Source organism: Netta rufina (genome assembly GCF_964035555.1).
Source record: "Netta rufina genome assembly, chromosome: 10".
NCBI lineage: Eukaryota > Metazoa > Chordata > Aves > Anseriformes > Anatidae > Netta > Netta rufina.
This window is the reverse complement of record NC_140133.1, coordinates 16,908,140-16,924,990: the sequence shown is the minus strand read 5'-3', so window position 1 is coordinate 16,924,990 and position 16,851 is coordinate 16,908,140. Positions and strand designations below refer to the sequence as shown.

The window sequence follows — 16,851 nt, the reverse complement described above, 5'->3', positions numbered from 1 at the left end:
TAGAACTCTTCAATCAACTGTTTTTTATTTGAAGTTGCATTATATCGACATTAGGTCAATTTTAAGAAGCTGTTCCAGGTCCTTTATTCCTGCAGCACTGCCACCTGCCAAGGGCAGTGCAAAGTGACCCAAGAAAAACCAGCAGAGGTACCAAGAGGCAAGGCACTGCTCCTCCGGGGATTTAACCAGCTCCGGCTGAGAAGCCCCATCCAAGAAGGCACTGAAGGGGGATCTTGAGAACTGCTCAAAAATTTATCCAGAGCTATAAACAGGCTTTTAGACACGGCGTGTAATCTTGTCAGAGCCAATTAGGTGAGAACAAAAGTGATGGGACGCCCTCCCTGTTAATGTGCAAAAAGCTCCCGTTCGTGCTTTATTATGCACTAGGCTTGCACCTCCAGTCCCTGGGACTTTTTCACCACAGGGCATAAATTATTAACAGCAAGCCACACTTTTTTTTTTTAACACTAGGGAGAAAAAGGAGGTGTCTTTAGCAGGGACAGTTTTCAACCACATTAAATGGTGCTTTGACGAGCAGGAGCTGCTGGAAAGCCACCCGGAGGCCCCTTTGGGACAGCCTGCCCTGGCACAGAGCAGGGTTGGGTCGCAGTGGTCCAGCCAGGCAACCTGAGCCCCAGGATGGCTCGAGCATCAAGAGCAATGAGAGTGGGGACATGTTTCCCTCACCTGCCTCCTGCCTGCCAAATCCTGGGCTGGTACCCAAACAGCTCAGACACCAGGTGAGTTCTGGTTCCAAACCTCAGGCCTAAAATATACCACGGATCTACCCTTGGGTTCCTCCCCACTGCTCGCATACCTCCTTCTCTCACTCCCTGACTGCTCCAAACATCTCCTCCGGTTAAGACACCAAAGACGATGATAAAGCTGGACAAGGCCTCCAGGGATTAAATTATTAACAGATGAGACAGGGAGGGTTCCAGATCTCTGATATTTATGCTCGCGCCTATTAGGTTTCTATAAAAAGCCCACGGATCACATACATACATCTGACACATGTGTGCTCAACGAGGAGGAGTCGGGCCTCTGGCAGCACTTTGGCTGAAATCGCTGTTATTTCACAGGCGCTGGGGATGGAATTCAATATATTGTTACTCTTTGTTCTGTCCTCGCCAAATAATCAATTATGATTTAGCTAGGAACTAACCGACACACAGACACATGTATGTATGTGTGCGAGAGCCCTAAAGGGAAGCCAAACAGGACTTCTCTTTCAGTTTGTTTCAGCTTATTACCCTGCCCCTCAGGACCTCTAACATATTTTTAGAAAGTATTGAATTCAAGCAAAGAGCACAGGAGAAAAGCATGTCTGTGTGGTTTCTCCATCCCACTGCTACCATGGTGGCATTTGATAGCATCTCTGTGTTTAAAAGTTGTTTTTTGGATAATCTTCTCCTTTTGAGGTTTATAACGTGATGATTTTAAATCATTCAGATGCACACACAGGCTGTTTTCTTCACAGAGTACTGCTGGCATTCTGATTTTTGTTTTGGGGTGGAAAAAAAAAGGATAAAGAGCTTGGTCTGGTTTCGCTTCCCTCATCTGAAGCTCCAGGTAGGTAGTTAATTGTTTTTAACTGTGGAAACCATTCCTCAGAAAGCAGGAAATTATTTTTCCACCTCCAACGCTCAGCAATGGAGCTGAATATTTTCGGTAAAACAGAATGGACACAGCGCTGGGTTAGATCAATACAGGTCCTGCCTGTTGTGTGTCTGCTGAGGGAGGGAACGGAGACCAAAAGGTAAGGTTCTGGTCCAGAAAACGTTTAATCTCATGAGCTTTGAAGCAGGCCCTCAAAGGACACACCAGAGAGGAAGTTTAAAATGCTCCTGGTGAAAAGGCAAGAATGGGGAAGGAGAGAACAAAAAAGGAAAACCAGGCTGGAGGAAGCGAAGCTGGAAGGATAACCCACAGAATGTATCATCACCAGCTACATCACGAGCTACAAACCAGGACTGCAGGTCTGCACAGATTCCTGCTTTGGGAATTGAGCCTACAAAGTCAGGGCTGAGCATGAACCACCTGAGCACGAACCTGGAAGCCTCTGGGCTACTTCGGGACCTGGGGTCTCCTCGAGCACCCAGTGTCAGGGCTCCCCAAAGGCAGCGAAGTGCTTGTGCACGACTGCGCCCCTGGAAGCTCCCTCTGCAATATTCCTGCTGGAAAGCGAGCAGACGCCACCAACCATCCATCAAACAGCAGCAAGTTCAAGCACAACTGGTCAGAATCAAGACATACACAGGAGGAAACAGAGGCACCGGGCTAGGTTTCCAACTGAGGCACCAAATTGGACTTCAGGAAATTACTCCACAGGGCCTTGGGTAAATCAGATAACCTCTCCAGCTCTCTGAACGTGCCTGAACACAGTTTTTGTATCAATCTGACTGTAAAGAAATCAGCAGAACTAAATTAATGATCTCCTATCACACCTGCAGACATACAGATTGCATTTTAAAGCATTTTTAGCCTGATGGCTTGTTTTGTTTCCAAACAGAAATGAACGATCTGCTTCAACTCAAGTGCTCTGATTTTGCTTGCACTGATTTGACTAAGTCAGTGTAAAATCCAAAAGGAGACCAAAATTTAAGCAGAACAAAAACTCCCTTCATATCACATAAACATAGAAAACACAGCTGGACACACCACAGATCATCTAAAATATCCTCTCTGCCCCAAAGCAGAATCAACCCTACCTAAACCATTCCCAGGCTGCTTGCATGACTGATCTACTGAACGGAGTGCAGTTAGAGCCACAAATCCTCTCTCTGCTGTGTCGTTACAGTGCCTATCAAAATGAAGCCTCAGCCTCTGCTGGAATCCTGTTGCTATTAATACTTCAATTCCCCTAACAGAGCTTATTTTTAAAAATTACATACGATGTAATGGCTCTGATTTTACAAGTCATCAAAGAACAAGCTTTGCTTTTGATAATCTCTATTTCAAGAAATGTTATAATTTCTGTTTAAGCAGGATTTATTTTTTCCACATATTCTGTTACTGGTTTGGAATCTCAAAATGTATTTTAGCTCCTTGGGGAGACGCTCTGGCTATCCATCTCTTAACTACTAATCTGTTTTCTCTGTTAAGACAGTTGAGTCTCTCCTCCCTTTAACTTGTCAGCTATACTGATGAGTCATTAATTGCCCCCCCAACTTTTTTTTTTTTTTTGGAAAAAACTACAGTAGGCTAAAATCAAGCAAGAAGCCTACCGAAGAATTCAATTAACTTTTGGCTTGTTTGGTAATAAATAGTGCAGTATTGTGTTCTGCCACTCTTTATTCTTGCTGTAGTGTCTGGAGATTGCCCAGATGTTTCGTCCTCTGTTTTTTTGCTGTGGAAGGCTTTTGCCTCCAGGCTGTGCAGTGCTAGCCTCTGCTCTCCTGACTCTAGTTAATCTACATGGCTGTCAGAGCTGTCACATGAATGGTGAATCACGGCCTCTCGCTGCAATCACTTCAAGCCCTGGGGAGCTGCTCAGAGCAGACAGCTGCACAAACCCGCACCCAAGCAAAGTTTTCTCCTGGATGAGGATTTTACAAATCAACTTTGAAATAATCGCAAAGCCTGACTGACAGGCCCCTGGTTTTTAAATAACAGAAATTTGTCAAAAACAAATTGGTTGTCTTTCAAACAGACACCCTGTTTGAGCCTTTTTTTTTCTTCCCTTTCCTTTGCTGACTTCCCTACTTCCAAACAACAACTGGATCCGTTTTCTTCTAAACAAACTTGAATTACAAAGGAATGTTGTTCTGCTATACTTAATAGATTTGCACATTTTTCCCTTTCTTCTTTAGTCTTTCCCAGTGTAACATATAATCCTTTGCACCTGCAAAAGCTCCACAGACTGCTGACTGCCAAGAATCCACCACGTGACCCTGCTTCCATGACCAGAGATCCTGTGTTTAAAGAGAAAGGAAAATAAAAAGTTATTAAATGTTTGAATCTATCTGATCCCCATGTGAGTTAGCTCCGAGGATGGGAACTTAAGTGAAAAGCTATTTTTGTGGCATTTTTCAGTGATGTAATAAGTGATTTTTCCCAAGGAACTTGTGTACTTGAACAAGCAGATGGAGTGAGAAAGATGTCTGGAACTGAGGAGGGCTTGAAGCAAATTGCTTTCAGGGGTTTCATATGTATGCATTTAAGCCTGTGGCCATGCAACTTTGCAAATATTTTGTGAAGTTACTTTCTTTTTGGCAGATAAAACGGTGCAAAGCAAAACACTAAGATGGGGGGCAGCATGCAAGAATCAGCATCAGGTCAGCCCAGTACCAAACACCCCCGTGTGGGATGAGCAGCCCCCAGCCCAGTTGGACACAAATCCCGTTTTGCTCCCCTGCCTTTCGTAACCCAGCCCCTCCCCGAAGAAGCCATCATTAAGAAATTACTCTTATCGCTCCCGCTGCATTCGGAAGCAGGTGTGTCTGTTTTTCGCTTGGCGTCTTTGGAGACCACACACCCTCCTCCTTGCCACCGCTCCCACACACCGTGCTCCGATCCGTTGAACTCACTGCATCACTTAAACACACCACCAAGAACGGTGTCTTCCAAAACACAAGCATTAAGGATCATGTCAAACATGCAGTTTGAGGACTCTGATTGAGATCAGCAGCAAGGGCCAAAGCTTGCTGGGAAGATCTGTGATGATGCCAGCTACAGTCACATTGTTCTCTCCTCCTCCCTTCACCTCATCACCCTCTTCCATCTCCTGAAATGCTCTGGAGGAGAGATTTCTGTCTTATGAAGTCAGGAACAGTGCTTAGCAAAAAGGGATGGGTTCCATGGCCCTTTGAGGCCTACCACAGAGAAATCAATAATTTTATTTTATAGCTGCGGCACTATCTCATTCTTTTTAAATCCGTATTACTCCTATACTATAAAACTTTCCTGAAAGCAACCCGATAGCTTCGAAGGCTGAGATGCTGCTCTCAGGCTCCTGGTCTGCAATACAGCCACGCTCCACTGGGGCACGAGAGCTCATTTCCTTCATTTGCTGACTCTTCATTTAACGCACTGTCCTTGTGACTTGCTTCTTCCAACTTGGCTGGTGGTTATATTTCAGTTGAATGTTTTAAAAATCAAACTGTTCAAGCAACAATGGCCAGCCACAATGTTGTTTGGTATCCTGCCATAGCTAAATAGCTGCAGCTCTGCTTTACGAAAGCACTAAAGGGATTTCAGTCGCTTTAATGCTAGCCATTCTTCTTCCTGGTGTTTTCAGTATGAGTTCCTATTCTGCTGTCACCCACAGCAGAAACTGATTTTCATCTCATAAATAAGTAAATAGGGATTCATAATTCTTCAAACCCATGAGATGTTTTTCTGGAATAACTTCCACCCTTTGGACACGCAGATTTCTTGCAAGTCAGTCCTGACAGAAGAAGGACACATGCCCCCTGAGACAAAGGGTGCTCTGCTCCAAAGCGTCTAGGTACTGTCAAAGCATAAATCCCATCTTCAAAACCCATTCTCCCAACACCAAAAGCACTTAAGAAACCTCAAATTGAAAGCCAGGGTTTAGAAATGTAACTGCTGCAGCCACTTGACAAAAACAGAATCGCTATATTTTTTCATTAAATGTTCTCCAAACGCACACATCCATAACTCAACCTGAGAACTCCCAACAGTTTCTTCTCTTAGGCAAAAACCACTACGCAAGATCTGCTGAAGGACGAACAGAAAACAAGCACATCAATATAGACATTCTGAAGCCTGTTCTCAGTCCTGATGGGGTTTTGTGTCAATGGTATTGTCCAAAGAGTTGTAAATCGTCTTTCTTATTTGTTGGCATGTGCTTCTGAAACCTAGTTTTTGATAAAGCCTGGCTTCCCAGTATGGTTCTGTACAAAGAGCCTCTGCCAAGCAAGGCAAACTGTGCTGAATTCCCATCCGTTATGCCTGCAAATTGACAATAGGTATTTGCAAGAGTCATGCAACATGGAAAATTATTTAGAAGGGTGGAGCCAGGAACAGTTCAATTAAATTAGGGAAAAGGAGATTTGAGGCTAGAGAACAGGAAGAAAATTCCCCAACAGTGAGGTCTATTGAACAGCAGAGCCAGCCTCCCCAGGGAGGAGAGGAAAGCCCTCTCCTCTGAGTCATTTAAAAATAGACTGGAGAAGGCACTCGAGACTGTACTGTGGGGAATAATCCTGCATTGGCAGGGGCAGGACGAGATGACTTCATGCATTTCTTTCCATCTCTGATTTCGGTGATTCACCCAGAGCTCCAAACCTGAATATGCAGAAGAGCGAGAGAGAAGCAGGGAGAGAGGGGGAAGCCGTGAGGAACAAGTGTCACGAGGCCAAGAGGCCTGGCAGGTCTCTGCTCCAAATTCCTGCTAACCACGCTCGCACCGCGGGCCAAGCTGACGTGCTGAAGGTCACGCATGTTTTCTCTCTCAGTCCACAGAGCATTAATTGACAGGGCTTTACGGTAAGTTGGGCTGGTAACGTCTTCAAAAACATTTGCCTTGGAGCTGCACCGAGCACCGTACTGATACCACTACCACAGGGCAACACAGAGCTATTGCAGGCTGTGGATACAGGTAATAACAGCACTGCCGAAACCAGGCCTTGTTGGCCTCGTTCCTGAGGAGAAATACATGGCTAACACACCTATCCCCAAACCGCTGGCTGCTGACGGATTGCTGGTTATTTGCAGCACTGCCTGGCTCACTCCCCACCATCCTGGCTGGTGCACTGACACAGAGCAGCTTCCCCTCGATCACCTCCCCACCAGCGTGGCGAAGCCACGGCCCCGCGTCACGGTGCCAGCCGTGCTCCCCGCTCCCTGCTCGGGGCCTCTGAGGAGGCCAAAGCGCCTGCCCAAGTCCCACATAAGCCTCGATATTACGCTGCTTTTTCAACACGGGCCCTTCCAACACAAAACACAAACTGGGAGCCGCTTGCAGCACACCGCAATGCCTTGGTCGGCCTGGTTTCGTCACCACCAGCCAGCTCCGACCTGACGACACCACACTACTCCTGCAGGCGGCAGGAGATAACGGGGCTTTTCCAGGGCCATTCCCCTTCCCACCAGCTTTCGCAGCCTAGGAAAGCCAAATGACAAGGAGCACATTACATGAAAGCAGGCCGCCATGCCAAGCCTGTGTCATGTGTATTCTATTAAGCTGAAGGCTGAATAGAAGACTTTGTTTTCCACTTCAAAGGACCCCATCCCAATCTCTCGCTCTTCCCTTATGAATAACAAATTGGAAATAAATCTTCTGGCTGAAGCGCATGGAAACTCGTACAGTTGGGGCCCTCTGCAGCTTCCCAGCTCAATCACATGCTAATTTTTTTGTAAACACGTTTCTGTGATATATATGTAAATCTCGCTGTGCGTTGCCACGCCATGTAAAGCAATACAGCGGCTGTGTCCTCGAGGGATCGGCCTCGGCGGGAAGCCTGAATGCAGAGCTCCAGTTCTGCACAGGGATAACGTTTGCAGAGAAGGGTCCGGTTTTATACGTGAGCCATGCCTCACTTTTCTTCCTAATGATCCCATTACACACTGTCTCAGAAGCCGGCACCCTCCGCCTCTCACCACAAACATTATTTAGCTCTTTTGATATAGAGAATACAACAGACACCCCGTTTTGCTGGGCATAAATCACATTGGAAAAAGTCCCTCTTAGGATATATCAAAGACCTTTCAATCCAAATAAAAATAAAAATAAAAATGAATAAAAAAAAGCAAGTTTACCATCTCCTTTAAACACAGGGGGAATTATACGGTGCCCCCAAACATGTGGCACCGACAAGGCTGCTCATCTGTTGAGGACACCTGGCCACAAGATGGCCAATAACTTTTTACTCTCTCCAGAACTCCTTACCTGGGCACATCTGTCATCTCTGCCTTATGTTTGTGGTAAAAGTTTGGGGCAAAGATCAGCCTTCAAAGGCTTCGTGCTTGCAACACCGTTGGGTCTCAGTCTATATTCAGGACACCTTAGCTATGGTGATACTAGGACAGGACACCACTTGCATCTCTCTCTGAAACCTGGTGACCAGAACAATATCCCAAATGCTGCAAGAGGCATTGCAGACATCGAGACATCTCTGCCTTGACTTTACTATTCCTCAGACGCTAAGAGGCAAGCAGGCCTCATGGCGTGCTCTAAACTCGAGGCCTGCAGCTGAGTAAATATTACAACTCGCTCCGATGATACGCATCTGTAGTATTTCTCTGCACCCCTCTGTTCAACGAGTGTTCAACTTTATGATAACAGGAGGGGGAGTTATCTCTCGGAATTAATCACGTTGATTTGTGCCTATGTGCAGTCCTGCAGACTGAGGAAGGAAAGCATTTTCACGCTTGCCTTTGGTGCTAGGTATTTTATTTGCAATGTGGCATTCTGCATGGCTGGTCCTTACAGATGCGTGGCACATTAGCTGTAGGAGAAGCAGAAATTCGTAAGCAGATTGCAATTTCTAGACGTAAAATCAAAAAGCACAGAGACAAATGCCATCTCCAGTGAATTTTTATGCGCATATGTGCAGCACATGTGCAGTACATGTGTATATTAATCACGCAGGAAACATGCAAGCCCAAACATGGGAAAAATTCAATGATCTAAGTTAACTGTTGATATAAATGTTGAGACTCCTTTCACACTAATGGAGCTGTACTCACTTACGCCAGTACTGAATTTGGCCCTAGAAATAAACCCACCCAAATCCTAGATAAATTGAGAGAAAGAGAACAAAAGTTGGCCTACATGCAACAGCATATTTTTCATGTTAAAAGCGTTTCATTCCCTTTCTCTCCCCATATAATACTGCATTGATGTCTGCGACCCATTTGGATGTAAATCAAAATGGATGTGCTAAAAGCCTGGTTAAATAAAATGTCTTCGAAACACTGTTCCCATGGCAAGGCAGAACATAATATACCAGCCACACTCAGTTTCCATGGCACAAAGGGCCATCTATGTGGCTGGGAAGGAAAATGCAACTCTAAGAAATCACTTCAAAGCTAGGCCAGCTTTCCTCGAGCATATGCACCGCTACTACCTGCTAGTAAATGTGGATTTCATGCAGGCCTGGGTGAATAAATTACATGGAAGAATTATAAGGGGTTTTTAAGCTTCTGCAGCAAGAACAAAGCGTCTGAGTCAAATGGTGAGCCCTTCGCATCGATTGTTTCTATATTCTACTAAATGTCCCCAAACATCATTGGCAAGCTCCAACTTGTAGAGAGCTGCTTGTGGTCTAGGCATGACCAAGAGCATCACAATCTGGCTCTGTATCTACACACTGCACAAGCCTGTTTTATTTCTATGTTTTAAATGCTGCATTGATGATCCGAGGCCATCTGACTTTCCCAAACGTGTCTGCAGCGCTCTGAGTGAGGATTGCATTTGTTTCTTTCTCTTCGGTGCAGATGGTGCATAGCATTCCTTCGGCTGCGCTTAAAGACTGTGTGAATGACACTTATTGTGCCACTAATAAAGCGGGGGCTGTTTGCTGAACAGCTGTTGGGTACATTGTTCTTTTGTGAGAAAAATGCAGCCGTTATGCTAATGGCATGCACACGCCGCATTGGCTGCAAGTTACATCACGCCTTGAAACGCTGCCGTGGAAATCTGTTTTCCTGATACAGCACCTAAGCAAATGGCAGACACGTTAGCGTTATTTAACGATTAGGACTTAATCCCTAAATCCGCCCGATCGTTACTCAAAGACGGAGCGAGGCATGGTAGAACACTTACTACGCTGCCTGCAAGGAAATGGGTTTAAAGCCGGGCCTGGGTTTCATTTACTCTTGACCTACATGCAGCTGAACGCCGCAGAAAAGAAACACTCAGCTGCTCCTCCAGGAAAAAAAAAAAGGAAAGTTGTCACCTTCCTATAGAGCCGGGAAAGCCATTTTAGGCCCACTTTGGCTACATTCCTCTGTTTTCTACTGATTCTGTTAAACGGCACCAGATTTGATTGTAAATTTTAGGAGGGAAATAGCATGTGGTTTATTCTTTCAGTGGTGGAGTTATAAACACGTATTACAGCCAAGGACCCCAGCTGCCCAGGGAGAAGCATTCTGTAAACTTTTCATTCTTAGTAACTTTACAAATCAGGTGCAATGAGCTCAGCCACGATCAGAGTCCTTGCCCTCACAGAAAACCCACTGAGCAGTCCTCGCACGGCTTCCTCCAAGGTCTGTCTGCACGGACAGTTATGAGCAGGGCTGAGCCCACCTTGCCACCAGAGTTGTTCACATCCTGTACTAAACACCAGATTTCCTAATCTTTGCTGACTCCCAGCACAGGTGCCTTGGGTGACAGCTGAACCCGGACAGAAAACAAGGGACCTCAGGAGATGCAAGCCCAATCCCAAGACTTCTCTCCACCCAGAAAGCAGTTTGGGAACAACACAAGGGCTCTGACCCAACCACCCTCCTGCTACCGCTCAGATTCAGAGCGGCTGGACTCTCCCCGTTCCCTTTATTGCCATATCCTGCTTATTTCACAGGGTGGAAATGTGCCCGTCTGTACTCTGCAAACAGTTCTCTGCCTGAAGCCATCAAAGCATTCCTCTGCTTGTTCAGGGTCTTACACAGCTATCACATGCCAGTGCAGTCATTAAAAAATCCCACAAGAGAGAGCTGCCCATGCATCTCGGCTCCCTCTCTCCAGCTCTTGCCTCTCAAGGTGCAACCAAATACATGGCTTTGTAAAACACCTGTCAATTTGGGAGATTTAGAGATTTGAGAAAATTACCTTATGGCTAAAGCCAGTGACAAAAACCATGCGAGTTCACTAGAGCTGCAGAAAGTCTGAGAGCTTTGGGTTTTGCCCAGCACTGAGACTAAAAGGGAAATCCTGGCTCCGTCCAGTGCCAGAAAAGCCATACCACCACCTTCAGCACAGTCAGTGCGAGATTATTATCTTGCCTCGCAGGGCCGCTGAGCAGCACCGCCTTTGACAGCCGTCCCAGAGCTCCTGCCTGTGCAGGAGCAGCATTCGGCAGGGTGAAGTCAGCCTGACCCTGATGTTATGAAGTTTTTGCAACCTGCAAGTGTCTCATCTCAGAACTGGATGTCTGATGAAAAAGACAAAAGGTTCCCAGGATACTGGGTTTGTTCTCCCTCCTTAAAACAAAACCCAACCAAACGAACTAGTAAAGAACTAGTCAAACCTCACTTTCCAAGTCTCATTTGAGACCTGTGTCCTCCCGTCCCGCCTGTTCCTTCCCTCCTCACCGACTGCCAGAGCCTTTGCTTCAGACGTACGATACATTTGGTCTATAAAGGGAGCATTCTTCATTTACAGCTGCACTGGCGCAGTTCTTTGTGGCTCTGAAGTGCAGCCAGCAGGCAGAAATATAAAACCCAAGAGGACTGAGTCTCATTCCACCTGAGAAGGGTTTGTCTTACACGCAGCATTGTTCTCCTAGGGAGCTGATCATTTCCACTCAGCCATAAATAGGAGGCATTTGGGGCAAGATGTTGCTCGACTCAAAACTAACCAGCAGTGCTCTATTTTGCAAGTTTGTTTTAAACCCTATTTTGTTGGGAAAATAAATAAATAAACAGGTGCCCTGTATTTCTGCAAGATGCCCCCTAAAATAACTTATATTTGACCAAACTGCTACAGTGGTAACTGGCCATGGTGTTCCTCCAAGGGCTGGTTTAACATAGAGTGAATGATACTTAAAACCCCCCTTCTTTTCCTGAACTTTAAGACTTTAAAATTATTTTAGCTGTACGGCTTGGGATAACGAGACAGAGCAGCACCACACAACTCACTCTAACAGAGAATTACAATGTCTGTTCCTACATCTGACATGTCATAGAAAAGTTTCCTTCTCCCCTTTGTTTTTTTATCAGTAATCTTTACCTAAGTAGAAATATGAAAAAATGAAGAAATGGGATGGGAAAGGATGTTAAGCATGTTTTACAGCAGTGGATGCTACCTCTCTCTCTCTCTATATATATACCCCTTTGTCAGCACCAACAGCATAACCAGCCTGGTGGTTCGGTGACCCCACAGCCCTCTCTCCCTCTCCTACCTTACTTCCCACCAGTGCAGGGCATGCAGGTTTACTCTCACATGGGGCAGCTGGCCCACATTCATAGGCACAAGAAAACTGTGCATGTAAACTACTTGGCTAAAGCCAGCTGGAAGCAAAAAGAGTAACCACAGCAGCCTAGAGCAATGCAGATAGAGAAGATGGGATGCAGGAACACCTGATTTGCTGCCTACAAAGCCTTTATTAAGCTTCTTTAAGCTTAACACCCTGCTGCTGGCCTTAGCCAGCACATATGTAAAGGAAAAGAAAACTGTTCTTCCACGTGCTCCGCTAACTTTACAATGGGAAGATAATTTTCATCATTTTTATGGTTACTAGCTTGCTTGGGGAGTTCTAAGACTGAGCCTGTCGTCCACCAGTTTGTGTAATTTTGTATTAATGGCTTTAAAAGTCACCCAGCCACAGCACTTGTTCTGTTCTCCTCTGCAGGATGACCCGCACACATCATGCACACGCAGCTACTCCTGCATTTACTTTCTCAAGTAACCCCATTGCCATAGTGCAGAGAAGTCCCTCAGACATTAAGTAAACCAACAACTTCACCTAACTCTGGTATATTTAGGCTTTGCACCTTTTGCCTCGTCCTCTGCACTATTATTGCTTCTCAATTCCTGTCTCTTTGTGCTCCCTTCAAAGCACCCAGGAGAAGCCCTGTGCTGAATCACGCTGCTCTTGATGCTACCAGCCACATCTTGCCAGCTGCTGGGGCCATCATGATTTTCCTCCTTTGTTTTACTGCCACAGTAAATTTTTTTTTAAGAGCTGTATGTTTTCTGCCACCTCTGCCTAGCTTTGATGTGACAAACCTTGAGCTCTCTCCATGTGCTAAGCCAAAGTGACTGAAGCATGCAAGATTGATTTCTGCAGATTTCTGCTCTTGGTTCCACAGGCAGAAGAATATATTGCAACCGGTCCAAAGAGCAAACTAACCCAGTTTTGTTTCTTTTCAAACCTGCACCGACCTCTTTAGATTAAACCTGATGCCTCTCATCCTAAGGGACTCCCTCCTGGAGCCAGCTATATTCAGACTGTCTTCTTTAACCTGAAATTTAAACAATACATTTTAGAGCTGCAGCTACACGGACATTAGTTAAAACAACTTTGTGTTCTGAAAACAACTCCACTATGGCGCTGTTTTATGTGGTTTTGGAGAGAACGCTGCACTTTTTCTCTTTAAGTACTGCCATCTCTAGCTCCCAGCGGAGGCTGCTGCACTGACAATTGGGGGTCATGCCAGCATCGCTCCGAAGAGTTTACACAAAGCTGTTCCTAGACACTGGCAGGAAAACAGATTCCTAATAAGGCAGCCAAAGCTACCCTGCACAAGGGGATGATACCCAGACACTGCAGCAGGCTGAGCTCATGGAGCACCTGCAGAGCCCACAGCAACTTACAGCTCCGTTATATGAAAGCTCTCGATGGATTTCAGGCTTCTCCTACCTGTGGACTCCCCTTTAATTTGCCTTCCTGAAACCTCTAGATGCTCATGGTCCCAATGTGGGCTCAGCCACTGACACAAATGAGGGGGCAAGCTGGGGTCCCAGACAGGCATACAAAGACTGAGGAGAACATCGGCACTGCTTCCTAAATGAAAGCAGCAAGGAGCAAGGAAGAGCACCGCCAGCTCCCATCCTTCCCAGTACTCCTTCCCAGTTTGGGTCTCAGTGCCGGGCTTTCTCGGGAGTCCAGCACCTTTATCAGGAAGAACACGACTCTCTTTCCAGCTTCCCTCTTAAAAATTCTGTATTTTGCTACAATGTTTTTAGTGATCTGCTGTAATTTTCTGTGTTTCCAACCCAGGATCTCAAAGCAGCTAAAAGGCCCCGACTTTCCCTCATCATTCTGCAGTGAGGACCACACCAGTATCACACCATTTAAAAGGAAAACCAGAAGAATAAAGAAATTACACAACTTCAAATTCAACTCCATGCTCAGAAAAATACACAGTGACTGTACATGATAAACAAAGCAAGCAGCTGGTGGGAGAACAGTGCATCGTTCTGAAAGGCTGTGCTATTAAAATATCATCCAATTGACACCTTCTTTAAATGACCTCTGAAATAAAGTATATACAGCCCATCAAAATAGCGTGTCGGTGACATACTGAGAGTTTCTCCCTCTCCACAGAAACAGGTTCCATCAGCCTGCTCTGTATCGTTTGCAATTTCCTGTTACCTTGAAGAGTGAAACACTAGAACAGTTAAAATAAAACCAGAATAAAATAAAATAAATCACACAACACCGATAGTTCCCACTCTACTGCAATCAACAAAAATAGCTAGGGCAGCAAATAAGACTTCTGGCACGCCAGGGAGTAAAACGTAGACTGCATGGCACATATCGATGGTTAGGTGTTCCCTGTTATTTTTCAAATATCCAAGCAAATGATCACATGAACAGGTAGGGTGCTACATGCTTATTGATTCTTGGATGTGCCCATATTTGCGATAATCAAGTTAAATAAGCTACCGTGGACAGCCTTTGTGAGTTGCATAACTTATATTTGTATCATTGAAGAGGACTTACCTTTAAGGCCTCCCAGAGGGGAAATTGTACCAGAGAGAAAGGAATCTGCAGAGGTGGGAAAAAACAACAACAACAACACGTTACGAAAGCAAATGAAGTTGGCGTGTTCCTTGCCTGGCTAAATTAGGAACAGTTATTGTTCACTCAGGGAACTGCAGCTTATTACATTTGCAAATCTTTAAGGACACTTTATGTCGGCTGCCATTAAACGACTGGTTTCACTAAAGCAGTTGTACTTTGTTTATCACATTCCCTGCTGAGAGGTTAATGTATTGTTACCAGGGTGGCCTAGAAGAGCAATAAGCAGTATGATCTAGTGCAGGGACATTCTCGGTTTGATGCTCAGCCAAGAAAGCCATAAGGATGGTTCAAGTAACACGCTCCCAAGGCCAGGAACACAGACTGTCAAAAAACCATCTTCAGTAACACTCTCACAAACGCTGAGCTGAAAAGAGCTGTGCTCGAACCGGGGCTTTGCAGGTCGGGTATCAGCTGCAGAGAGAAACTTTTCTGAACATCTCCCTGTGATCTCATATTAAGACGCTCCCTTGAGAATTAAAAGCAGGCAGAGAAGAGGTGGCAAGCCCAACCAAAGCCCAAAGGGAGAAGCTTGATGTTTCCCTTCTTATCAGTGCACAGATGAGGCTCTTCTGTCCAACACCCTTTATCTCTACCTAAGCTCATTCCTTCTGCCGTGTGTCCCCAGCAGTGCCCGTGCATTTCCAGCTCTGTTACAGATTTTGCCCTGATAAACGTCTTGTGAACCAACTCAACACGCAGGAAACAAGCAAACATCCTTCTCCCTCAGTTCTGTAGGCTGTGGAGGGCCAACACATGCCATGAGTTGCTTTTTCTCCATGGTCAGAGTGAATCCTTGCAGCAGGAGAAATCACTTTTCAAGGTTTTGCATTTCCATATAGCTTCCTTCTCCTCCTCCAGTCTCCCACCTCTTCTGGCTCTTCCTCCTGCTCACCACTCTGACATCCATCCAACATCCATCTCTGGCACTGACTCTGCCTTTACTACCTCCAGCCCGGGATGCCCATCTCAAGACTTTTCAGAGGAAGAAGTCCCTGTGACAATACCAGCTCACGCCAGAACTGCCCTACAGCTCTAGCTGCAGGTCTGGTTTGCCCCCTGCTCAATGCTCATGCAGTACCTGCTCTGCCTTAGGCAGTCAGCCCCACTTTCAAACCTTCTTCCAAATATCTCATTTCTTCTCCTGTGTGCATCTTCCTTCCCCAAATGTGATGCACGCTGAGTTAGTTTCCTCCCTCCTTTCGGTTTGTAGTTCATGCATCATTTTATTAGCCTCAGAAAGCACTCACACACCTTTTGCCATAAAAAGTAGAAGACAGTCAAAGTGGGTCATAGTTAACACACACATCTTTGCTCTTTGTAAGATGAGTAATGTCAGGTTAAAGCCACTCATTACAGAGAAACGAACAGCTTATTAAATCTAAACTCAAGCTTCACAAAGGAATCTGAAGTGGTACAGCTATTTAACAACACAGGAGTTAAGGAGTATTGTCTCCTTCACTGTGTTGCAACTAATGATTAATAAATGAGTCTATTAAGTTAATCTGCCAGGCAAAACTAAGCTTGACAGACACCTGCCACAGAAAATTTGTTATCTATTCAGGCAGGAAATGGCAGTGAGAAGAAATCAATGTCATTGCTGTACATTGAGCTGACAAACTGAAATCTCAGAGGAAGTTTGTCATCTTGAACAATGAGCAATATCCCTGGTGGCAGCTCAAAACCCCACAATAAAGGTCAGACATGGCTCTTATTTATCAGGGCCTTGAAACTCTAGTGTAGCAATTAAATTTCGTTTTTAATACTGGGTGAAAAAGTCCAGCTATTTGACAGTAATGTGTGGTAATATATTTATGAGAAGATGTATGTATATCCGCATGCTGCTGCATCACTGCTGATTTGGAGTTAAATGGCATGATTTCCTTGCCATGCAAAATGAAAAGCAACAGAATATTCTATTATCTAGGCCAAAAAATAGAAAAAAGAGAAACAATACCCACTACATTTGCTTCAAATTTGTTAAAAGGGAGAAAAGGAAACGCTCTATATCCAGCTGTACACCCAACAAAACAAGCTTTCAAATGCAGTCTCAAAGTTTTGCTTTTTCATACTTGAAAACGAGTGATAAAATTATGCAGCTGTTAATAAGACAAGAGAGGCTTTTTGACAGAACCTCCTTTTTATCTGCAGAGCTAGCTAGAAGCATTTCAGTCAGAGAGGAGAGTTGTTCAGGACC

General features: G+C 45.2%; 1 protein-coding gene across 1 annotated transcript in view; it reads right to left on the bottom strand.

The window, feature by feature from the left end:
• The window catches only part of SLC25A26 (solute carrier family 25 member 26), an 82,094-nt gene that overhangs the window by 9,124 nt on the left and 56,119 nt on the right, over positions 1 to 16,851 (bottom strand). The window contains exons 6-7 of the mRNA XM_084292515.1: positions 14,577 to 14,621; positions 3,845 to 3,914 (exon numbers count right to left, since the gene is read on the bottom strand). Coding sequence (XP_084148641.1) covers positions 3,845 to 3,914; positions 14,577 to 14,621 — 115 coding nt within the window. The remainder of the gene's footprint in view (positions 1 to 3,844; positions 3,915 to 14,576; positions 14,622 to 16,851) is intronic.